General features: G+C 40.0%; 2 protein-coding genes across 2 annotated transcripts in view; both read left to right on the top strand.

The window, feature by feature from the left end:
* DCP1A (decapping mRNA 1A) overlaps nt 1-7,854 on the top strand; it is a 46,560-nt gene extending 38,706 nt beyond the window's left edge. Inside the window, exons 8-10 of the mRNA XM_072420946.1 lie at nt 1,417-1,482; nt 2,618-2,824; nt 4,422-7,854. Of these exons, the coding sequence (XP_072277047.1) occupies nt 1,417-1,482; nt 2,618-2,824; nt 4,422-4,502 (354 nt within the window). The 3' untranslated portion in view covers nt 4,503-7,854. The remainder of the gene's footprint in view (nt 1-1,416; nt 1,483-2,617; nt 2,825-4,421) is intronic.
* A 5,881-nt stretch (nt 7,855-13,735) lies between these two features.
* TKT (transketolase) overlaps nt 13,736-25,898 on the top strand; it is a 33,972-nt gene continuing 21,809 nt past the window's right edge. The window contains exon 1 of the mRNA XM_072420948.1: nt 13,736-13,917. Coding sequence (XP_072277049.1) covers nt 13,811-13,917 — 107 coding nt within the window. The 5' untranslated portion in view covers nt 13,736-13,810. The remainder of the gene's footprint in view (nt 13,918-25,898) is intronic.

Below are 25,898 nucleotides of genomic sequence, written 5' to 3' on the forward strand. Positions count from 1 at the left end.
AGCCAGGGACTACCTATAATCAATTTTAGTTAGAATTTAGTGTAAAAACATTGCTCTCCTGTTTAGGTGAAGCATGGGCTACCCATAGGTATAAAATATTTCTTATTGTAGGCCTTAGTTCAGTTTCAAATGTTACTATGAATCCATATTATCTGTACTTAGCTAGCAGTGTTTGCTTCACAAAACCCCAAAGTGAATATTTTATAATTGGGTACTTGGAATCTGTCTACATAGGACATGCAAAGGTTTTGTTAGTGTTTAATCCTACAAGAATGTCTAACCTTCTAGGAAATAAATTTAAGTGGAAATGATCTGTCTAAATATGGTTTTAAAGAACAAGTGCACAGTTTTTCTACACTTTAAAGTCTAAATATTTTGTAATTTTAATAATTCCCAAAAAGCAGCATTAGTTCCTGTACAGGTAAATAGAGAGTAAATTAAAAGGTGTCAAAAAGGTCAAGCAGGGCATCCATGACCATCTACTCTGTCAATTGTTTTAACAGATGATGAAATACTTGAAATAGTAGAATTGTTCCAAGTGGAGCTGCTGTTTGGGGGATTGGTAAAAGAAAGAAGTATACAAAAAGTGAAAAGAAAGGAGTGTACAAAAAGCAAGCTTGCTTAATTTGGTTGGAAATTTTCAAGTTGTTGAAGTGTGTTTTTTACAGTTCCTCTTTTCTTTTGTCTGCCAATGCCTTAAGCTTTTTCCCTTTATTAAAAAAACATGTTTAGTCTCTCCCTAAAGTGGATTTAAACATAATCACTAAAATCTTATAGAAGTTTTATTCGATGCCAAATACTGACACTTCTAGCCAACTAAATGTCACACAGGGTTTAGATCTAATTGAACTTGAATTCCAATGACAAGGATGGTAGGAGAACTGGCAAAGCTGTACATTTGGTTTCAAATGGTATAATTGTGTTCATTGCCACTATATTTCTCTCAAAACTGAATTTGGATTCTTGGCTGGCCAAAAAAAAAAATATTAATGTGTTCCTTGCTTGTTTTGTTCAGTGGATTGCCTAATAGAGAGGATTACTTGCCTTACATCTAGGTCCAGCAGCCTATCCTAAATTCTGTGAAGGCCTTGCTGGTCTTGCATTGTAGGTAGCTGCTTGACAAAATGGGCATCTACATGACTGATCAGGGGCCAGCAAGAAAAACACTCTTTAGATGACCGATTTTCCCAATCTGAATCATCAGGGAGGAAAACAGGGAGGGTGTCAGATCATCCCCTAGAAATCTGCTAGGGGTGAGCTTTTGGTCAGCCGGAAATTCTGCTTCAGAATGATTTATCATTTATACATGTTCATTAGCCAAGGGTTACTGCTTAGCATGCATGATTCAGTTCTACACAGCATAATCGTCTATAATCTCTCTGTACACTTTTTTTTTATCTTTTTGTCTTTCTCTAGAATGCCCATGAAAAGAGGGAACCTGAATCATTTGCCCAGCCCTTGGGTGTAGCTAAGGTGGTAGCTGTAAGTAATATCTTCAAACTGATAACAAAGCTTAAGCATTGGCATTGATGCCAACTGTTCTGAATGCAGCTGGCAAGCGTTGCAAGTTGGCTTTGTAATGAAACAAAGATAACACTGTGCCTACAGGGAATAATCTGCTCTATAAATGCATAGCCACAGACTAGGAATAGAACAACGTCTTGTACAGATATAGACAACGCTGATATTTAGTTTGAAGTTCTCGCTTCAACAAAATATCTTCTTTATTCTGTATTTTCTTTGATGGATGAATGTTAATCTCAGAAGATGGAAAATTGCTTTTTACAAACTTTTACTCAAACATCAGTTCAGGGCCTGAATTTATATCTAGTCATTTCAAAATAAATGAAAATCTTTTTTTGGTGAGCAGTTTCTTCATAAAAGTAAACCCTTTTGTTTCTTTTACCATCCTGTGCTAGCTACCACTAGGGGTGTTGGCTTGAGGAGTCAAACATTATTCAGAAATTCCTTTGAATTTTGTATAGAGTAGCATCCATAATCTGTCATTTCTGCACCTATTTGTATTTGTTTTTTTACCAATGGGTTCTCCATTCCAGAAAACACAATGTAATTTGTAACTCTGTAACTGGAGCTGCAATGGGGTACTGGAGCAAAGAGGTATGGCTGAGCCTTTTATTCAAAAATAATAGGTTGCCCATTACTGACCCAATGGTGACCACTCTATAAAGAATAACCTGAAGAAAATTTTAGGTGGCCAGCATCCTGCTGTGACTTTAGCATGGGAAAAATTCACATAACGCTTGTGGACGCTTCTTTACATAAGAACCATTCATTGTGGATGCATCCCTACACAGATCCTAAAGGGGGATGCTTGATAGTAGATGTGTCTATCAGATATACACCCTGAATTTGCCTGCTGTGACACACCACTGGCACATTACTAACATTAGCCAACTATAGCTTGTACTTTAAATTAAAAGCTTATTTGCAAAGAGAGAAAAAGTCCAATATATTATCACAATATACATTTAGCGATCATAACAGATCTGGCACTACAGACATGTTTGCTGAGTCTTGGATGTTAAAGGGCATTTTTAGTCAGCATATACTTTGAGAGATCTATTCATATTTTCTCTAATCAAATTTCTGTTTTTAGGCTCCACAGTATGCTGCGCATACAAGTGCTGAACCCTCAGCTGTCCTGTGGTCTCCCAGCGTGTTCCAGCAACCTCCTCCTAAGCAAACTGGTCAGACTGATCGGACAGTGACTCCCCCGCTAATGAATCACAGCGTAGATCGCACAAGATCCTGCCCTGCCCTTACCCGTGCTCAGCTCCAGGAAACCCTTCTACACCTGCTAAAGGTACCACAGGATATCTGTAAAGCCCTATGTTGTTTTGGATACAGTCTGCATGGAGGGAGTAGAGTAGAGATGGAACTTTTGTTTGTTAAAAACTTACAAACAACAAACATTAATTTTAGAAAAGCATAAATACAAATTTACACACACACACAAAGAATAAATGGGTATACATTAAATAGAAATTCATAAACTGAATATATTGGCACATTCAGGTAGCCAAACTAAGTGAACATTATCTCAAAAACCTACATTACTCCCGAAGGCCATGAAGTGTTCCCGTCATCCTATGCATGCAGCCCTTTCACAAAAATTGTGCTATCCAAAATTCTATGAGAGAAATCAAGAAAAAAAGAAAGAAAAGCCGCTCACCCAGAGACTGGCAGTTCACCAGTGGGGCCTCTGATGTTCCTCCACACCCTCAGCCAGGTGCCCTGTGGCATCCTGCCTTTATTAACACCCTGAATTTTCCCCACAGCGTGCAGAATATCACTCACCACCCCGACAGAGAGGACTTATTCCTCGTAGGGAAACTTGGCACCGTGCATTCCAAGTGTAGAGTAGAGATGGATATGATATGATTTTATTGCAGTCCATGCACTCACTAGTTAGAAAAACACACCATTTGTTCCTGGTGACCATTGTCTCTAGCCAGAAAGGGATGGGAATGATAAAAGGTTAAAGTTGCCACAAGAGCAACTGGTGAGGACAAATCTTTTAATGAGAACATCTGTTTGTGTTACCTTTCTTAAAAGGTAAAAATGTCCTTTAACTTTCTGTTGCATCCCCAGGACAGAAAAAAAAAGGGAAATATCCCTAAGGGGGCGCGGATAGCTTCACTATACCAGAACCAGCAACATATCCACAAACATGATCTAGATTGCTGTTTAAAAAAAAAAAAAAAAAAAATCTGCTAGTATACGGTCAGCACGTTGGCTCAGAGGATATCTCTCTGGCCTTTGCAGCACTAGGTCACAGGTTCAAACGTTGTCCACAACAGGATCTGCATGGCGTTTGCAGGTTCTGCCCGTGTTTGTGTGCGTTTCCTCCCACATACCCAAAACATGCATCTAGGTTAATTCCCCCCCCCCCAATCCCCCAATTGACCCTAGACTGCACTAAAAAACATATGACTATGTCTTTTGTAATTGTGAGCCCCTTTAAGGGACAGCTAGTGACATTGACTACAGACTTTGTAAAGCGCTGTGTAATATGTTCGCGTTATATAAATACTGTGTAATAATAGTGTACTAAGATTGGAGCAAAAAAACTCCATCTATGAACATCTATGGGAGATCTGATTTTGAAACTTTATTTTAGGGACAAGCTATTGCTAACCCCCCAAGCTATTGAAAGCTTTATGCCATTATAGCAAGAAATATGGTAACATTTTAGACATACTAGCAGCAAATTATCACTGAAAGGTCAGGCTTTAGTACTTGTTTAAAACATGCAAAGTTATTAGTGTTAAAATCTCTAAAATAAAAATATCTAGAATCCTAAATTTGTAGACTGAGTAATATTACTAAATATGCCCTTGCTATATGTTTAGGTACTGCTGTTTGCTTTACTAATGTTGTGTGTTTTCTTTTTGTTCCAGAATGACTCCAATTTTCTCAATACAATGCACGAAGCTTATTTACAAGTGCTTACTAAAAGTATGGACAATGTCAAACTATAAAGGAAGAGAGTAACTTCATCTTCACCACAAACCTACAACCAAAACAATGCAAATCCTCCTGTGACAGAAGGAAATTTTATTACATATGTTTATTATGTCAGTTCGCATGGACTGGCTTTCTACAGGCTTTAATGTAAGCAGTTCCTTGTAATCTGCAGACCTATGAATTGCAGGTCATGCATCTAACTTATGTTTACCAAATAAGTTCAGTTCAGGAACACTGGTGCAAAAAAGGCACAGTGGGCACCAGTCTCAATCCTTGTTTAGTTTTTGTGGATCAGGATGAAAATGCAGTCTAACATCCTATTGGTTGCACCACAAACAGTTTTTATTTAGCCTTAGTTTTATAGATAAGTCCATGACTGCAAAATCATGTGTTTAGTTTTACTGTGCACTCTATAGTGCAAGAAGACTTTAGCACCACAGAGCTTTACATTTGCAATTCTACAGATAAGAAAATTATATTCACAGACATTGTCAAGAAAGAAAGAAAATAGAGGCCTGTTTACACCACGATGCATGGCAACACACCTGCTTGTGGGTACACTGCAGTATTGAAGTGCTATTCATTGTGAAGGATCACCCAACTTAAGCTACCGTAGAATACAGTGAAACCCAACAGGTATACCATGATATGTGGTATGCTTAAATGTTTCAAAAAAACACGGAGAGAAGATTATGCATGTTCTTTTATCCATTGGGGTGTGTTGGCAGTCCATTTCTTAATGCACCCACAATGTGCATTATTATACCAAATCTGATTGGGTATGTGTGAATGGGCCTTCACAATAAGAAAGTGATTTAGAAAGTACCTCATGAAATATTACTGAAAAAAACCTAATAATTCCATAATACTGAAAAAAAAAACTTCCTTTATAGTAAATCATAGCAAACTTTAACTTGTGGATCAGGCACCCCTAGGTGGTATAAAAACCAAGGAACCAAGACACTATTTCTGTATCGGAGCAACTGGTTGCAAAAGATCCTCTGAAGAAATTATTTGGCTAAAAAAACACTAGGCACCATGTGCCTGAACCAATAATCTCTTCAACAAAAATGAGTAGTTTAAATGTTTGCTATATCTGCAATTCCACTTTTATTCAGGATTATGTGGGCAAGGACCCCTGTGAATTTTACATCTGTCTTTGATCATGTTGGGGTGCTGCCAGGATAGGAAGTGAGGGAAAGTGTCCAAGAGGTAGGTAGAGAACATTGGTAGTTAAAACACTAACTAACTTTTAAACTGAGGAAAAAATAGATCTTTTGTTTACTTTCTGTCTGTTACAATAGACATTTTCAATTGCTTCCTACCTGGGTGGCAGCATGGTCACAAGGGCAAAAAGAAGGGATAAATCCCAGTGAGCCCTCTAATAGCAATAAAAACTTAACAGGGGCTCATACTCTAGCTATCCAGAAGTAAAAAAATAAAGTTTTTGTTTTCTAGAATTATAATTAAACGATCGTTTTTTTTGTTTTTGTTTTAAGAATCTCTCTTAAAATCCCAAACCATCTTGTTCTTTTTATAAAAGGTTTGATTTTTCCCTTTTATTTAAAATAATTTGATTTTAACATTTTAAACATTGGCCTTAAAACGATTGTACATTGGAGGCAGATTTGTATTGCAAGATTAAGAAGAAAAAAATGTGGGTTGCTATTAACAAACACCTCTTCTCTTCTGTCCTGCTTTTTTAGTAGACACAAATGTTGTTCACAACAGCTCTTAAGCTGTATAATGGGGAGGGGGGATAAAATGGAAAGCACCCCACTGGAATACTCCTGTGTTCATTCAGCACAAGTGATTGTAACAGTCCTTGGATGAGCTATCTATGGACTACTGAGTATTTATCATTTCACCTTCTGACAGCAGTCAATACTAGAAATACAATAATTTCTTTGTCCTTTGAAGAGGATTTGAATTCTATCATCTAAGTGTGTTCTCATTGTGGCAGCTGGACTGCTTGCAGCTCGTTTATGGTGCTTTTCCCAGAGGTAATTTTTTTAAACAAGTTTGCCCTGAATAGGAAAGGTGACACTGCCTCTTTAAGTGGTCGGCCAACCAAAATTAAAAATTTTAGTCTTAGGTGTAACCTGAGGGCTTTGATTCACCATCTGGCTTTTATGAAGTCTCCACAAGATGCCAGCAGTGGCGTTCTCACTTCTCATTCTGCATTCCTAATAATATTACAGAATATTCAAAAAGAAAACAATCAGGTAATGGTTTTAGAAAAGTGTACGAAAAACGGAAAAATTATTCTTGGTTCGACTGACATTTAAAGTTGCACTAAATGTAATGTATTATCGCTAAAGTTCCCCTCAGAAAGCAAATAGTTTTTTTTTTCTGCAGGCCAGTCATTAGTGTGCATAAAAACTTGTACATTTATCAATGTTTGAGCAAAGAACAGTTTAGAATGCAGCTTAGAATTAAATATAATTTGGTTGCTATTGCTTACTGCTTATTTGTTTTCATATATTAATTAATAGATCTATAATAACAGAACTCCAGGCAAGCATCTGAGTACACATGTATGCGATTTACATACTGTATAGCTAGTTTAAACATTGCGGCCAGACAGCAAAAGCAGATTCTGAACTCTTATTGCATTTAGGCAGTGATATTTGTTCCAGGGCTCACCCTCGCTGGATAATGAAGGGGTGGTAGCACACTGATGAGTGATCGATTTTGCAATAAACAAGCTTCCAGTGTTCGATTGAAAGCACTGAACTGCAAATTAATTCTTAGTGCTGGCCCTCCTAACAGATTGTTCAGGACTTTATAGGCGGCTGATGATAGTTAATTCAAGTACCGGTAGTAGTTCTCAGTGAATATATTTGCGTTTTGGAGAATAAATGCCTAACTAGACATGTGTTTTCAGTAGTTGCCTGGAGTTCAGCTTTGATGATCAAATATTTGGCAGATATGTGTGCCTCATGTTTCTATGTTCCCAAGTTTGTTCATGGTTTAGCTGTACCCAGTGACATCTGCAGTATTTTAAACAGAAACACCCGAAGTTAGTGACGTTTTTTATTGGGCCATGGCTTCATTTATTTACTAATGCACTGTAAAAGTAATCTGTTACTATACCAAAGTAATCCTACGCAAAATATTTGGAAATAAACAAATAAAACTTTAAGAGCACAGTGTGCATAAAATAAGGTAAGGAAGCAATATTATTGATTTCTCAAATCTGCAGAATTTTTCCATCATGCAGAAAAAAAAATCATATTTTTATGTTGATTACAATTTTTTTAAGTGCCATGCTGATACTTTTGTCTAAATGTATTTGAAATTTTAGTTGATGTTGCGTACATTTTTGTGTAAATAATAAAACACATTTGGTTTGGAAATGTAGAAGTGTTTGGGTGTCATTTGTTTTTTTGAGAATTTAACATTAATATCACAAGATATAACTTATTGCCCTTTGCATCTGCAGCCCAACGCTACAAGTGACAAAGATCTGAAACTGATAGGGAGGAGGTCCGTGGAAAAAATTGCATGAAACCGGTGACGGGGGAGCGTCTGTTCTCGTCAGCTGTAGTCTTAACTTTGACCGGGTGGATCTGTGTCCTCTTCTGTCATTTCAGTCAGCCAATCATGCAAGCTGGCTGTTGTGATTGGTTGAATGAAATGACAGGAGAGAGGACACAGATCAACGGGCAAGGAGAGCTGGAACCTGGTTCGGCACAGCCAATGACTACCAGTCTGTGGCTTGGTGGTTAAGGATTCCTGATGTGATACTCTAATATTTTCTGTACTCCTTCCCCAGTTGCTATATAAAAGGTTATATCTGAATGGGGTTTGTGTGGGTTTCCTCCGGGTGCTCAGGTTTCGCCCCACATTCCTAAAACGTGCAGTTAGGTTAATTGGCTTCCCCCCCCCCCCCAAAAAATGGTCCTTAGATTGTATTAAAGACATATGACTATGGTAAGGACATGAGATTGTGAGCTTCTTGGAGAGACAGCTAGTGACATATTTATGAACTTTGTACAGTGCTGCGTAATATGTTAGTGCTATATAAATACTGGATAATAAAAAAGAGGTGAAGGGGAAGCAGAAGAGTTAGGCCAGCATAATGAGTAATTAAATGTTCCTAGTAGGGAACTATGTTGTTCAAGTAGGGATGGGGGCTCTGTTTGGAAATCAACACTTCCTGGGGTGGTCAAACTTTCTAGCAAGATAAAAAGCACATTAAAAAGTGATTAACAGACATTCATGCAAACAAAACATGGCAAGTTAGCATTTATCATACTTTACCTTTTTCATTAAAACATTTCATAAAATGTCATCTGTAAAGCTCCCACCACAAATAATGTTTAGTTTACATGGACTGTTTCCCCTTTAACCTGTTTACATGCTTTGAAATTCTCATTCCATTGGGCCAGTCCACTCCACAGCGTTTTCCTAATGGGTTATAAAGAAAACGCAAACTGCAGACTTTGGAAAGATTTAATACTCCCCAAAAACACTCTAAATGCCACATTAACAAGAATGGGCATTTTGTATCATTTGGGAGGCGTTCCCCCAATTCTAACTCTTATTTGCCACATATCTTGTTTCAAACCTCTTTATAAATGATTATTAAATGCATACACATACTCTATGTGCATTTGAAAGCAATTAAAATGAAAGTCTGTGTAGTCTAAGGGTGATATTGTACTTTCCCATTTGCCTATATACAATTCATACTGATTCCTTTTCCATGTCCTCGGATGGAACAGATCAATGGTTCCTTTGCATTCTCACTTTTCTCATCAATTCTTGTTCGGTTTCATTTCCATCCATGACTTTGATAGAGAAAATTCTAAATTGTTTCACCAGACAATAAATAAAAGAAAATTTCCAACAAGTATATCCTTCTTGTGTGGGGAAATGATGGACAGGGGAGAAAGGAATGGTACATTTCTCTAGGATCACCTGATGGTTTCATGCCCTTCCCCACTCTATCCAGCAGGGTGCAGCAGTGTGCTTCCTGCTTGTCCTCCCTCTCATCTGTTCATAGGAGCAGCTCTCTATACAGTACTCACATTCTACTATAGCTGGAAACAGTCACTAAAAAAGCATACCTAATCTCAGAAATTTCACTTTTCATAATAAATAAAGGGTTATTTTTGTGTGTTTTTAAGTGCAACACCCTTCTTGTATTTAATTTTTTATTTTAAAGGGTGCAGCACTACCCCCTAAATCTCGATCTCCTAGGCCAGGGGTCGGCAAACTCCGGCCTTTAGGCCAGATTCGGTCTAGCCAGTGGTCCGTTCCGGCCTAACGCCCCCCTGGTCGATCCAGCCTAATCCTGGCCCGCAGGGGTCGACAACCCACGGCTCCAGAGCTGCATTCGGGGGTAAGGGGACATTCCCTCTCTCGTATGCATTGCGGAGGAGAGGGATTTCTTTTCGGGGGCGTTCCCTCTCCTTTGTATGCATTGCGGAGGAGAGGGATTTTGTTTCAGCCTGGCCTAGTGTGCCTTCTTGATCTCGTAAAATGGCCTATTAGCCAAAAAAATTTGCTGACCTCTGGCCAAGGCAATCAAGAATGAATGGGAGCGCAAAGCCTCCCGGTATACCTATGTCGCGCATCCCAGGAGGGTTTTGGGTGCCCTTTTAATGCATGCTCGGGCATGCACAGAAGGAGCCTTTTAGCGCAAAGAAAAACATTTGGTGATCTGACGCATGTGCAGTGAGATCGGCAATTTTTTTTCCATCCTACGTTACCCGATCTCGCGCCTGGGTTGAGTGATGTAGGATGAAGCGCCCAGAGTGCCAGCCCTGGGACGACGCGGGACCCAATGCAGGACACCCCTAGATGGATTGGACTGCCCTGCGGGATTAAAGGTAAGTGTATTTTTTTCCTCTATTGTTTAGTTTAGTTCCTCTTTAATTCAAGTACTGGCTGTAGTTATTAGATCAGGATGGAGCTTTCTGTTTGGCTTCTTCATTTACTGCTAAGTATTTATCAGTTTTTTCCTAGCTCTTTCTTTCTTGCCAGACTGGTTATGCAGAGTAAGTATTTTGATCTAAAAAGATCTGCTGGCTAAAATAATCAGAAATTGTATTTGTATATCTGCTAAAATCAGTGTTTCCTTAGCCAGGGTTCCTTCAGAGGTTAAGCAATGAGCAGTTGCGACCCTCAGGTCAGTTTTCAATGATCTTTGTAATCTGTAAGGGTAGCAGCCTTCCCAATGGCCAGCAATGTAAAAGGAATTCCTCCTACTGACCATCTCAGTAAAGTACTGTAATTTGTGGACACAGTAATATAGGAGGGGTTCCCTGAAGACCTGAAAGTTATTTTAAGTGATTCCCCCATGTTAAAAAGGTTGCTAAACACTGGTATAGATCATGGCAGGTCACAGAGATACTTATATTTGGAACAAGTGCTAATAATATATTTTTGAGGAACTTTTGCTGTGTAACAAAAAAAGGCAACTACTAAATTCATTTTCACAATTTCCCTTCCATGGTGTTGAGAAAGAGGGCTTTGTAAAGATACATTTTAGGCAGATATTCAAAGTACAAGCTGGTGTCATACAGGTCCATAAATATTTGGACGCAGACAACTTTTTTGCAGTTTCTGAATTAAAGCTGAAAGTCTGCAATTCAACTGCATCTGAGTTGTTTCATTACAAATTAATTGTGGTAATGTACAGAACCAAAATTAGAAAAAAGTTGTCTCTGTCCAACTATTTATGAACCTAACTGTAAATGCATATAAAGAACATCAATAAACTCTGCTATAGTCCACCAATATTTCCAACAGACTGCACGGTATTTGTTATGAACTTCTATGAATAGGGAGCCTTTATATAGATAGGTCATATCTCCCATGAAAATGTTAATGTGAATGACTGCAATTATTTTTACCTATGTTACAAGTCTATGTTCCATTCATTTTGACTTGAATATAAATTCTCAAATACCTAAAAATCCCTGGTTTGTTTTATATATTTACTTATTGACATTTTAGGGTTGGCAGTGGCACTAATACTAAGAATCTGAAGGTTAGGTACGATACCTTCCCAATACTCCCACTTTAAATCACATCCATATACACCGGCACTCATACTGGACACCGGATATGTGAGCAAGAACAGGGGTGGCTGTCAGCATGACTGAGCTAAGTTAGATATCAGATAGATATATCCAATATGCCTTACTGTCAGGTTATGGCTGGGTACATTCATGCAATAATAATCTTTCAGTATGCTTTCCAATGACAAACGACTGCACAATGCATGAACAAGCACTGTTCATACAGCATCGTTCTGCTCTATGGAGGGGGGAGAACGACTGAGTGGCACCCCACTGTGCTCTCTCCCCTTCACATCGCTCGCTGTCTGTGGATCCACCAGGACGGTCGTCGGAATGACGGGTGACAAGAGCTTTACACAGGGCAGATTCTCGCCCACTATCAGCCCTGAGGTGATTATCGTACTAGAATCATCTGATGTGTGCACGTAGCCTAAACCTCCAGCCCTCCTAGACTGATAATCCTTGATAAACCTGCAAATTAATTAATTTTGAATTGAGGATGTCATCTGCTTGCTAGAAGCATTGGGATAAGAAAAGACGAGTTGCTCTATTAAAGTTCAGCAATGCAGATACAAGGCTGTAGAACATTTCATTGCAGGCTTTTGTCATGTTTGCAAGCTCACTCCTACTATTACAGTATAAGATTGTGCCATCCAGCATGACTTTGCAAATTTCTTCATTATATGCAATCATGGATCCTGCCTGTTTCCTTTTATTTACGTTTCCTTGAGTCAAGAATGACTGTTAGGTATTCCCCAACTTCTTTTTTTTTTTTTCAACAGGAAAAGTTTTGACAAGTGAAGTCCAGGACCAGAACTACATTGAATGCTGACTGCATTATTTGCAAATGTAAATTTACAACAGTATTCCCAAATTTTCTGAGAATAGTACATATTTCAGGTTCTTCTTTTGTTCTTTACTATTTTTTTTTTTTTGAAATTTTTGATTTCAGGACTAAATGCCAATATATTTCACAGCATTTAACTGTGATATACAAAGGTTGTCAAACACTAGAAGGAATAGTGTAATACAAGGGTGCCCAACAGGTGGATCACTATCTCCTGGTAGATCACAAAGGCATCCCGAGTAGATTGCGGAGCCCTGCCTTTCAAAATAAATTCTAATGCGCACAGGAGTTATTAGGTCCAACTTTTTATTGTTTTTAGATTTTTTTGACTTAGTCACTTTAAAAGTCGCTTGCAAGCCAAAAAAGTGTGGGCACCCCTGGTGTAATACATTGAAAATAAATATGATAAGCATTGGCTATGCTTAGAACATTTCCAGCAATATTTACTACCTGGGCAAAAAAGTCACATATTCTATGATTTACTTGGACTGCTTTTAGCTGTGATTATTACATACATTAATATTGTTATTATTAATAAACAGGCTTTATATAGTGCCGACCTATTAAGCATGAATGTACAATAAATAGGGGTTGAAAATGACAGATACAGACAGTGACACACAAGGAGGAGAGGACCCTGCCCCAAAGAGCTTACAATCTAAGAGGTGGGGGAAGTAACACACATTAGAATAGTTGGGTTAGTTGCTATGGGTTCCTGCAGGGGTTATTAGGGGTTCCCTGAGCAATGATCAATTTGTTCTGCTCAGGTCAGTCTAATAGACACTAATGATATTTTTGGGAGACATTCTTCCCACAGGCCAGCAATGTAATTCGTCTGACTGACCACCCATTAATGTACTGTGAGCTGTGGACATAGTAATTATAGCAGGGCTCCCTGAAAGTTATTTCAATGCTTCCTCCATGTTATAAAGCTCCACAAGCAGGGCTGCAATACTGGGAACACCACATTCTGCTTGTCATTTCCTCCACACAGCTTCAAGGCCCCGCCCACTCCCCTACAATCTGTCATTTCGCGCCCTCTATAGCTCCTCCTACTCTCCTCCCATCTGTTATTTCCTACTTACCGCTATGCGCAGCTCCTCCCCTTCCTCACCCATCAGTCATTTCTTCTTCGTAGCTCCTCCCATTCTCCTCACTCTCTCCGCCCATCTGTAATTGTCTTCCCACCGCCCTTTCTAGCTCCTCCCATTCTGTCATTTCTCTACCTACCGCCTGTCGTAGCTCCTCCCACTCTTCCTATTCCCCCATACCGAGCCCCTCCCCTCTATACCCCGCCCTCTAACCTCTAGTCTGTCTGTCCCTTGCCACGCCCCCTTCTCCTCAGAGCCTTTATTACCCCTCGCAGTGCTCCGCTCGTCACGTGTTTTTTTTTGCAGCTGTGCCGCACACTTCTCTCTAATCCCTTACAGCAGCCTTCTCCATGGCGGATTATCACAAGCCCGACCAGCAGACTCTGCAGACCCTGAAAGACACAGCCAACAGGCTGAGAATCCTCTCCATCAAGGCCACCACAGCTGCCGGGTCTGGGTCAGTGCCAGGGGCGGGGGGCATTGCTATGGTGCCAGCCAGAGCCCAGCCTGGAGGAGAAAGAAACGCACAAATTGAATATTTCTGTGTTTTATTATAATAATACAAGGTACAGATCCATGTGGGAGCATGCATGACCTATCCATGCTGCAAGATCCCCATCCTGCCCAGGTATAATAGATCTATAATGATCCCTACAGACACTGATCACCTGATATCATCCTATAGAGATCATGGAAATAATATTTCTGTGTTTTATTATAATAATACAAGGTATGGATCCATGTGCGAGCATGCATGATATATGTGATCACCTTATATTATCCTATATAGAGTATGAAAAGAATATTCACATTCTTCTACAGATCACACAGCATGCATTGTATATTCTGTACATTGGATGAATGGAACAAGCACCACATTCACTGGCCTGATTCATTAAGGCTCTCCAAGGCTGGAGAGGATAAACTTTCATCAGTGAAGCTGGAATGGATTTCTGAAAACTCATTGGCTATTTGTTAGCAATGTTTTGAATCCTGGAGCAGATCCATTCCAGGTTTTCTGGATCACCCAGCTTCACTGATGAGTTTCCCTAAATTAGGGCCATTGTGTTATCTGCAATCTACTAATGGGAGTATTGTACAAGCAAAGAACGGCTTCCATTAGGTAGAGTGTAATGTGTGCAGGTTTATAGTGGAGTATCATAGAAAGCTGTCCGATGGAAGGAAGTGTGATTGGTTCCTAAATGATTTCACAATGATTCTTAAAGCACCTTAGCCAATGGAAAATGTTTTGGTCTTTTTGCCATAATGTGCAAAGTGATCCCCTTCCTGCGCTGTGATGTCAGCACTCTTGATTGGCAGGTTTTAGATGATATCATCTGGGGCTGACCAATTAAGATCCCAAAAAGCATTGAAGTGCTGACATCACAGCGCAGGAGGGGATCGCTTTGCTATGTACGCCTGGCATAATTTGCCAAAATTTACTCCCGTACATGAGCACAGAAATAAGTTCATCCTGGTGCATGCTGTTCATTGGCAGACAGAAAGAAATGTATATGATTGGGAAGACACACATGGGCAGGAATTCCAATGCAGGACTACAGCAGCAGGATATGGATCAGTGCCAGGGGAGAGGTGGGGGGCATTGCCACGGTGCCAACCACAGCCCACCCTGGAGAAGGCAGGGAGTAATATATGATGGAGAAGACGCACATGGGCAGGAAGTCATGCAGCTCCAGGTGGCTTTACCCTGCTAGCAGCTTTGTTATTTGAACCCTAGCACTAAGAATGTTTGAAGATTTGACAGCGGGTAACAGTGAGGGGTGCTGAACCCCTTATTGCCACCCCCATTCATTCTCTATGGAGCTGCCAGGTGCAGACACTACATGTGGCATCTCTGGCATGAGGAAGTGATCACTGCACTACCGCTCTGAACATAACCACAGTCTCCTCTGTTACAGAAGTGTAATATTAATACCTTACCTTTACTCAATCACATTTATGTAGCATTATACATATGAATCATGTATTGTTCCTGATGATTGAGGAAACAATTGTTGAGGAAATGTTTTGTACCTGAAAAAGGTTCAGTTTCCCATAAATGAATGTGCAACATATTCATGTTGCACATTCATTTATGGGAAACTGAACTGAATTCGTATGTTGTGCAAGCAGGAAAATATTATAAATGTATCCACAGAAAGGAGTGCCCAGGGCGTGGTTGGCATGATAAAGTGTCATGCACCTCATTTGTTGTAAGTGAAGCAGGTTATATATGACCTGTGGGTAGCAATACACAGAACTTCGCCCTGTATTGTACTAATAGGCAAAGGAGATCAGAACCAATTTAGCCTGGAAGGGATAAAAGGCAGCATATTTTTTGTCATGCATATTTTCATTTATTATTACATGAATGTAAATTTGATGGGACTTCCAGAACTTTCATTGTAATGTTAACATTGATATTAGTAGGTTGGCCACCAGTGAGAAAACTTGCCAGCTCAATACTTTATTTTGCTTCTCCATTGACAACTGTTGAGCTATCAGCCACATAGAGAGGGAATTGTTTTTACAGCAAGGTGGCTCAGTGGTTAGCACTCTGGCCTTTGCAGCACTAGGTCCCAGATTCGAATCTCAGCCACGACACCATCTGCATGGAGTTTGCAGGTTCTCCCTGTGTTTGTGTGGGTTGCCTCCGGGTACTCCGGTTTGCTCCTACATTCCAAAAACATGCATATAGATTAATTGGCTTCCCCCAAAAAAATTGACCTTAGACTGTGGCTATGACTGAGGTAGGGACATTAGATTGTGAGGCCCTTTGAGGGACAGCTAGTGACATGACTATGGACATTGTACAGCGCTGAGTAATATGTTGGCGCTATATAAATACTGTAGAAAATCAATACTGAGCTTTCTGACTCAATTGCATTGTAAAGGAGAAGGAAAGCCCAACCATTGTGCAGCACTGCAAAACAGTGAAGAAAGGACTGTACTGAGCAGATGTGGCTGCTTCAGGGTCAGAATTATTAACCTGCAAAGGATAGTTCACTTAGCTCCAGGGTCTGGTTTGGGACCAGAAAAAGTGGGAAAAATGAAGACAGACATCTTTCCTGGCACAGTTCTGTAGGGCAGCAAGTCCCAGGGATCCACTAGAGCAGCAGTCCACAACCTGTGGTCCATGAGAATATTTTGTTGGTCCGTGCACCCCCCAGCAGGGTCAGGATGACTCAGACCTGCGATGGGCCAGCGGACGGGTTCTGCCACACATGACGTCACTCTGGGGAAGTTTCTTCCATTTTGAGTGACACACGGCTCCCTGTGCATGCACGGTCCGGAGTCTGTAAGTTTAGTGGTCTGCGACGTCCAAAAGTTGGGGACCGCTGCCCTAGAGGGCCCGGTAGCTGTCTTGTGGCCCCTGTATGGAGCAAAAACATTTTTCTGGCCTACTAGAGGTTTTTTTTTTCTCCACTCCCCTGGTGTGCCAATCCAACCCTGGGCTGCTCCCATTTTTATTTAGTTAAAAGAAAAAACCTGACACATTTTTTTCTAAGAACACCATTTCCTTCTAATCGGGTTAAAGGGAAATCTACAGCGCTTGTCCTCCATCGTCCGAACAACTGTCCTGGCAGATCCATGGACGATGAACAATTGTAATGGAAGTGAAGGGGAGAGAGCATAGGGGGGTGCCGCTCTGTCGTTCTCCCCTCTCCATAATGCAGAACAATGCTGTATGTACATCACTCTTTCGTGCATCGAGCAGACATTTCTTGTTGGAAACTATTGTGAAAGATCTATTCCAATGACAATTATTCCACGTGTGTACGTAGCCTTAGTCTGACAGTAAGTACTTAGCCTGAGATTTTTAAGATCACAAAAAGAAGCAACATTTCGGGGTGAGGCAGGACCCCTTTATCAGACATGTCAGGTGAGGTTGAAAATTGTAATTTTTCTTTGTCTTGATATAAAAGTCTGAGATTTGCAACAAGACTTAGGGATGCCGGAGACCTATTTTACTTTTGTTCCTCATTGATGCTGGTCAGCACTTGTTTCGGCACCTCCTAACCGTATGGTGTAAGGTGGGAATACAGTTGCTTACCCCCAAATAGGTCCCCCATTGGGAACGAATTGTAACCATTGCAACCCCATCTCTATTCTATTTATAGTGTTAAAAAAAAAAGTTTGACCCTGGATCAAAAATAAATACATGATGACAAAAAAGTATATGTAAATGTAATATAAAGGAGGCACAAGTTCCCCTTAAAGTAACAGAATGCTCAAATGTTCTCCCTGATGTAGGTATGGGCCTCAATAGACATACTGCAACTCACTAATACTCGCTAAAGATTTATTTGAGTTTAACATAACAGATCTACAAGAATCTTTGAAATTATAAATATGATTTATATTTTGATGGCTTTTATGGCTGAAACAGTAATGTGTTACCAACCTTCAGACACGGATTAGTCTCCTTTCCATATTCATAGAATATGTGCAAAGCTTGTATAGGAAGTTTAATCTTGCATTGCTTTCCCTGATTCCCTTCTCCTCTTGTTAGAATCATGCTAATTAGATGTTCTTAAATCATTTCTATTTTTAATGATGTACCTTGTTTTAGATTGTGATCTCATCGTGGGGTCTTTATGCTTCTTTATGCTTCTCTAGACCTTGCTAAGTAACTCCCACATGTTATCCTGCGCCTCAATGAATAAAATATCTGGAAACCACTAAATACAAATGGGAAGGAACTGTGAGGAAAGGGCAAAATGATTCTGGCTGTTCTCCAGCCAAAAAAGAGGTAGGCTGTGGCTTGCAGCAGCTTCTAAAGCATGTTTTAAGATCTTTCAGTAACCTGTAAGACTAGAGTTCAGTTAATATGGGTTTCAGTCATGTCTTTATACTAGCCGATATTTTAATTTAGATTTATTTTAAATGTGTGGATAAGAGAATGAACTTTGTAGTCTGTATGTTTGCAAATGACACCCTGATTTAATAAAGCTCCTGAAGACTAGAGAAGATAGACTATCCCGGGTGATCCAGCAAGCCTAGAATAGATCTGATCCAGGATTTGAATACATTTGCCAAAAAGCAAATGATTTTTTAAGAGATCCATTCCAGGTTTGCTGGATCATCCAGGTTCACCCATGATAGCTGATATTCTCCAGTCTCGGAGTGCTGTAATAAAGCTGGCACAGTGTCTTATTTCATACAATGACACCAGGCTGGGGAGGTGTTTAGGTAGCTTCAGAGTTTCCACTACATGCAGCATGTTTCAGTGGGCAGCGCAGAGATCTCTAATGTAATATTGTAGCCTCAGAGATTAGGGGACCAAGTCCTAATAAAAAAAAAAAACTCTGAGCCATAGCTGTTTGCATTCCAGCAATAACAATGCCATATTTTCCTAAATGATCAGTGAAATCAGTAAAGCTGGACTTATGTTGTCCAAGCCCATGGCATTGCTAATTCTTAGGTCTGGAGCCATAATGTGATTTCACGCACCTTAATACCATGGCTGATTTCTGGCTCGGAGCACAATCATTTCTGCTGCTTTGCACAGAATAGCAGTCGGAACGAATGAATAACAAAAACACAAGATGCCCTTGGTATGCTGGTGTGCCAGATGTCTCGAGGCCGCCGGCGGCTCTCAATCCTCTTTGAATAGTCTGCTCTGCCCAAACACATCAGCCTATCCAGTTCCAGACATCCCAATCACGTAGCATACCCCTGACTCTTCCATTCATAACCAGCAGGCTCCTTCATGGGCTCAGAAATAGTATGAAATGTACATTTTATCTCATTGGTATTTTTCCAAAGCTTTGCAAGGAAGGTAATGGCTGCAAATGGTTACCAGCAGAAAGCGGAGCTCTATCACAAGATGCTCGATGATAATTATTAATAAACATGATTTATATAGCGCCAACATAATACTCAGCGCTGTACATTGAATAGGGATGCATATCTTGTATTTCATTGAAGATGCTAGCAAGCCACTATTAGTACGCTTGTTAAATCATAACATGGAGTACATTTTTAAAGTCTTGGAATATTTGTACTTCTAATAAATGTATTTAGATCACATTTGTATTTATTTTTCACAAACGCTGGTCACTCTGCTCTCTCCACCTGGTATTATGTTCCCTGTTAGCACATCTGCTTGCACTGTCTCTCCTATTATCTCCTGGGAATTACAAAAAGCTGATAGTCAAATTTAGTTGCATAAACTAGTTTTAAATAAATATGCATTTATTGATTTGGATGCATATGTATCTAAATCACAGCCTAACCATGGTAAATAGGAAAAACTACCATTGCAAGAGGGCTATGCCAGCACTGTAAGAGTTAAATCCTTTTTTTCCTACAGAATTGTAAAAAGCAAGTTTACTTATTTTGACCCTTGCAAGTTTCTACACCCTATGACCAGTTGCCCTCTGCAGTCTCTTCTATAAAGCGCTCCAAAGCCACCCTGTACAATGCATGACCAGTAAGTAGCACCATATTGTAAGAAAGGATGCTGAAGGTCCAACAGAACCTGTAGCGTCGGTGTCCCCTATACAAGAATGAGCATTCGACTCTTACAGTTCAGGGGTAATTCCACTGCAAACACAGTTCTTATAAAGCTTCTCTTCTTACTACTTCTCCTGGCACAGGGGTGAGATCAGGTGACATAGGTTGGAAAAAAAACTTGCGTGAAATTGGCAAATTTTTTGACAATTAGGGTGTGGTGCTGCATCCATTTGTGAGGAGAAAAAAAAAAACCTAAACAGAGTTTTTACTTTACACAAAAGAGTTGGCTCTTTCTTTCTTTTTTTTTTTTTAAACCAAAAACGACCCAAAACAAAGTCACACTTACCTTCAATACCGCAGAGCAGTTGAGCTGTCCCGACGGTCCTTTCATCGGGTCCCGCGCCATCCCGGCATCCATCTTTGGGCTGGTGTGCTAGGCTTTGCCATCTTTTCCCTATTCTTCCGGGTTCTTCTATCTAGGTCACCTGACACAGGCGCATGATCATGTGATGTAGATGGGGGGGGGATTACCTTTTGGCTAAAAAGATCCTTCTGCACATGCTGGGAGGCTCTGTGCTCCCATTCGTTCTCTATCCCCTAGGGGATCGAGAATCAAGGTGGGCGGTACTGCACTTTTTTTTTTTTTTTGGTTGTCTACCCTTTTTATGTAAAGTGAAAATTCTGAGTTTAGGTATGCTTTAAGCTCCTGGGCAGGGTCCTCTCCTCCTCCTGTGTCACTGTCTGTCAATTGCAACCCCTATTTATTGTACAGCGCTGCGTAATATGTTGGTGCTATATAGATCCTGTATATTAATATTAAGGTATAATCTTCAGGGAGGTAAAGCAGGACCACCGTGTGGGTCAAGATACAGTTCTGGAAAATGAATAAACTTGCTTGGATCAATTTTAACATGCAGGGGAACTAAGATACTGTGGTGAAGAACCCTCTAATGGTTTTTTGTTGCTCTCTAAATGTTGCTGTGACACAATCCGTGTTTTTAGGTTATTACATGGGAGTGCCAACCTTGAAGGAAGTGCACTTGAAACTTGAGGTTAATATTTTGAAAACTAAAAAGCAGAAGAAATAAGGCTACGTAACTGCAATCCAGTGAAATAGTTGTTGCCAAAGAGAGTAAGAATGTTTAATAAGTCCTAATGTGGGGGGTGACAATGGTGAATAGAGAATATCAGTTAGTTATAGTCACAATGTAAATGTTTCTATAAAATGGGGGATTAAAAGCAATATTAGCCATGGCTATCCTAATAAAGTTTGCTACAACTGTGACTAGATTTCTGTGTTCAGTCTCTGCACTTTATTTCCAGGGTCAATAGTAGCCAGTTTTCTGCTGGTTCTATTCAAACTTGCTATATAGATTGGGTTGGCTTGTATATAATATGGTAATATTATAACTGCTTTGTAATCATAATGCTCCAACATTCCAACAGTCTTGGAAAGCTTTCATAAATCCGGGCCATTATGCAGCATTTTAGAGCAAAGTTAGGTCATCCACAAGCAAGTAGTAACCAACTGCTTATATTTTCAGTAGGCTGACTTGGCCGGGATACTATCTGCATGGAGTTTGCAGGTTCTCCCCATGTTTGTGTGGGTTTACTCCAGGTACTCCAGTTTCCTCCCACAGTCCAAAAACATGCAGTTGGGTTAATTGGCTTCCCCCAAAATTGACCTTAGCCTGTATCGTGAAAAAGATTGTTGCCAACGACTATTATTGCATGTGTGCATGCGGCTTAAGTTTTCCTGATGTATGCATAGCACACATTTACCCCCACAAAGATCTCAATGCAATTATATTTCTATTACATATTCCATTGCACATGGAATATAGACCTAACAATAAGCTTATCTTAAATGGAGCTAGTCATAGGAGCAGGGGTTGCAACAGGTGCACTGAGACGGTATTTACTGTGGCATTATGGGGATTTGTCATGGCGGGGAGGGCGCTTTGCAACCATGGGAGGTTTTATACTGAAAGGGATCTGCTAAGAGAGAGGTCTGATAATGATGGAAGTCATTAATGAGGGGGTCTGCACTGATGGTGGTCTGTTAATGTGGGAGGGTCTGTCACTAAGGGGTTTGAATTGTGCTGTGAATTGATGGGGTGCAGAATTGGGTTGGAGAATAGGTCCAGATTTCACATTGGGTCCCATTGTTCTGTAGATATGTCGCGGTCTACAAGTACTCCTTAGCAACCAAGAACTGTTGAGGCTGACACCTCTCCCCATTCTTTCTGGCCACCCACCCCTCCTCTTCTATATAGTACTCTCCCCTTCAACCTTGTGGCTCTCTGGCTGCACTTCTTGGCTGCTTGACCTCCTTTTCTTAGCGGTGGTGGTTGGTTCCAGTAGATGCATCTAATCTATTTCCTGTGCTGCACCGTAAAATCTGCAGCAGAGACGGAAAAGCAAGGGACAGAGGCTACAAAGCCCCTCTGGACTATAACAACGCCACTGTTCACCATATTGTCCATGGCCCCTGACAGGTGCTAATGTACTCCCAAGGGTCTCTTAACCCCAGGTTATAAACATTTATAAATAGGTTTGGCCAGGATTCATCCTTCTTAAAACTCCCTAATTGTCAATTGGTTTCTTTGATGATGCAAGGGGGCACAAAAGGAGAAATGACAATCATGGCCAGCAGCCATTACTTATGTGTAGGATATTGGTTTATTTGACAAACCCACCAGTCACTTACCCATACTACATTAGGAATGGGATCTGGTAAGGTTTACCAAATCCATGGTCCATGTGTGTATCCATCTGGTCACTACAGTAGTCCCGGTCTTTAACTGGACCTGGTGTTTTCCTGGAATATCCTTGGCTAGGTTCAGAGGTTCACAGACTGAGTAATGCTTATATTTTTGGTTGTTGAAGTTTTTGTCTTTTATCCTGCTACCCCTACGCCTCTGCTGTGTCCTCTAACCTCAATACCACTACAAAATGGAATCCCAGCCTTCACTGGGTGACATGGGCATCCGGTACTCCAGGTCTCGTCAAATTCTAAAAGTTCTTTTGCTCGTTGTACTGCTGGAATAAAGTAAAGGTAAGAGACACGGGTTAAAGGAGATAAAAGTAAAAGCTCCAATATTGCAGTAAATTTCATTTTTTTGCCCTAGGGCACTTTTGTAACTTGAATTTGTTCGAAGAACATTATTTTTGATATCTCTAATTCAAAGAATTAATGATTTTTTAAAATGTTGATATGAGCCGATCACGGTTTACCCTTGCCTATACATGGTTCCCATTCAATCTTAAAAATCAATCCAGAATAGTGTTGTCCTTGTTCCTTTATTTCTGATGAGTTGGCATGCTCATTCCTTGTGGGTAGTCAGGCCTATAAACGGCCTTTTCTTGTCCAAAAACAGCTCGATCTTACGGAGTTTGCATTGTTAACACCACTGGAATTCATGGAGCAATCTAATGTAGTGTTAAAGAAACAAGATTAGCACAGTATTGAGTGATCACATTTGACCACATTGTGGAAGTATTGACCTGTTATGACACATGTGGTCATTGTGTAAGTGGCCCGGTATAGGGAAGGAGAATGAAATACTTCAATCTTCAGCTCAGAACATTGCAATCTATGAAATTGTTTAAGATCTGTTATGAAACCGGGCACACACAGGGGTTATCAACATGGTATGGGCTCATGGCAGCCCCTCTATTGTGATCTAACATCAATAACCACCCAAAAACCAGCCGGGTGGATGCTGAAAGGTGCCAGGTGGTGCGCCCAGCTAAAAGGGGCTGGGGAGATCACTAGGTAATATTTCAGGTGTCTAAGATTAAAGAAATTGTAATGAATATAATTGACAATTGCTTTCATCTTCTACACTGAAATATTACTCTAAATTTACAGCTTAAACTACACCCATCTTCCTATTTCAGGAATATTCACCCTTTAACAATGCAGAAATCCTAAGCATTATAATATTTATATAAATATATTTAATAATAATGAATGCATCTGACTTAAAGGAGCGCTTGCTACAGTACTCAAGTCGCTCGTGCTCTTCCACAGAAAGTTCTTCTGGGTTGAGTGACCACCAACACCATTCGGGTTAGTGCAGGCACCCTAAAAATGTATGAGAATGTCCTGGGCTCACAGTACCAAGGTCAGATCATTGTTTCCATGTCATTACATGTAGGATGTCATGTTTTACTTCAAGAAACTTTTTAGGGGTGGGGAAACGGGGATCAGTGCTAAATAATATTATATATGGAGTAACCGAGGATGACGTGTTCTACAATAAGGTCTTCACTGGAGCAGAGGATGAAGAACCCATCAAATCATGATCCCGCCTGAGCAGAAGATTTCTGGAATTAAAGCAAAACCTAAAAGCTATAAATGTTGCTTTCCCATAAATTGCAAAAGTTAAATACTTTTTTTTTTTTTTTTAGTCTTGGCAACAGGCAGCTGGCTCTCTATTTCCCTCTTCTCCATTCCAAAAATATGGACAGGTACTTGACATGTTCACTTAATTTTGTGAAGGAGAACTGATCAATGGCACTAGGAGCAAGCCTACAGGAGTAATTTATTAAACAAACATTTCTCTGCTTTACCATTTTTTATATGTTCCACTGGGCATCCAACAGTACCCTATTGCCTTCATAGGCCCTGATTTATTAAAGCTCACCAAGGCTGGAGAGGATACACTTTCATCAGTGCAGCTGGGTGATCTAGCAAACCTAGAATGGATCTGGTCCAGGATAGAAAACCTTTGCTAGCAAATGACTTTCAATAAGTCCATCCCAGGTTTCCTGCATCTCCCAGCTTAACTGATGGAAGTGTATCCTCTCCAGCCTTGGAGAGCTTTATTAAATCGGCCCCATAGACTTGAACTTGAAGCAATCGTCTCAGCGTATGTAAGCGTTTTTAAGCGTTTGCAAGAATTTTGTTCAGCCACTCTGCTGGGCTTTGCAGCTGCTTTTTAAATGCCTGCACAACCATTTATAAACACCTGGAAATACCCAACCATTGCTGCTCCTGGGCACCTGGGAGAAGTAAAAGCCACCGTACAGTACTGCTAGTCCTAACATGCCAATTAAAAAAAACTGTAAAAAAACTGTATGGTTAATATAGGTTTTAAAATGGTTAAAGGTAAATATTTGGTAAAGGTTAAAATGACCACATTATTATTATTTGATATTTTACGGTTTATATCCAGTACACCTTTTTTGGGGTTTTATTATCTTTGAAATTGCCAAGGCTGTAGATGCCTTTAGGATTTTTTATTTCCTAATTTTCTATACTAAAGGGTGTGTTCTCATCTGTACCCACTCACTATTTCAGGACATGAAGAAAAGACGGTGGTAAGATTTGGATAAGTATGGGTGGAGTTTTCAGGATTGTAAATGTTAAACCTGCATGCACTATGTGACTAATTGTTTGTTTGATCAGAAATAACAAATGTAAACCCATTTTTTTTTTTTTTTGTGTTAATCTTGGCTCGAATATTCGTTTTGCACTGTAACTATGAGTAATCATTATTTCCAGCATGTTTAGTAGTTCTAACAGGCATGTTGTTTATGAGTCTTGAATACACAGAAGTAGTGTGGTTACTTGTGTACATTGGAACCATGCTTATATATAAATGAGTACCAGATGTACAATTGCATCAACTCTTGGTCTGACAAATCCATTTTACTCAAATATTTTATGTAAAAGATCAAAAAACGTATATAAAAAATAAAATCGGGGTTACTTAAATAAAAACTAACCAGATTTAACATTGAAAGTCTGACTGAACCTTCAGTTTAAACTAGGTAAATATATTCCTGGTATAGAAAAATGTCACATGCAAAGTTTATCAATTGTATTCATTTTTAAAGCGGGCACAGCTTGGGTAGAAAAGCCTGTCCCCTGCTACAGAGAAGAAACCTTATTCTTACTGTGGAAGCAGTGCTATCTTTGAAGGTTTGACCTCCTGCTCATCCAAGGGTCCTTGAGTTCTAAGTGTGTGT

This window comes from Pyxicephalus adspersus, chromosome 8 (assembly GCF_032062135.1).
Source record: "Pyxicephalus adspersus chromosome 8, UCB_Pads_2.0, whole genome shotgun sequence".
In the NCBI taxonomy this organism is placed as follows: domain Eukaryota; kingdom Metazoa; phylum Chordata; class Amphibia; order Anura; family Pyxicephalidae; genus Pyxicephalus; species Pyxicephalus adspersus.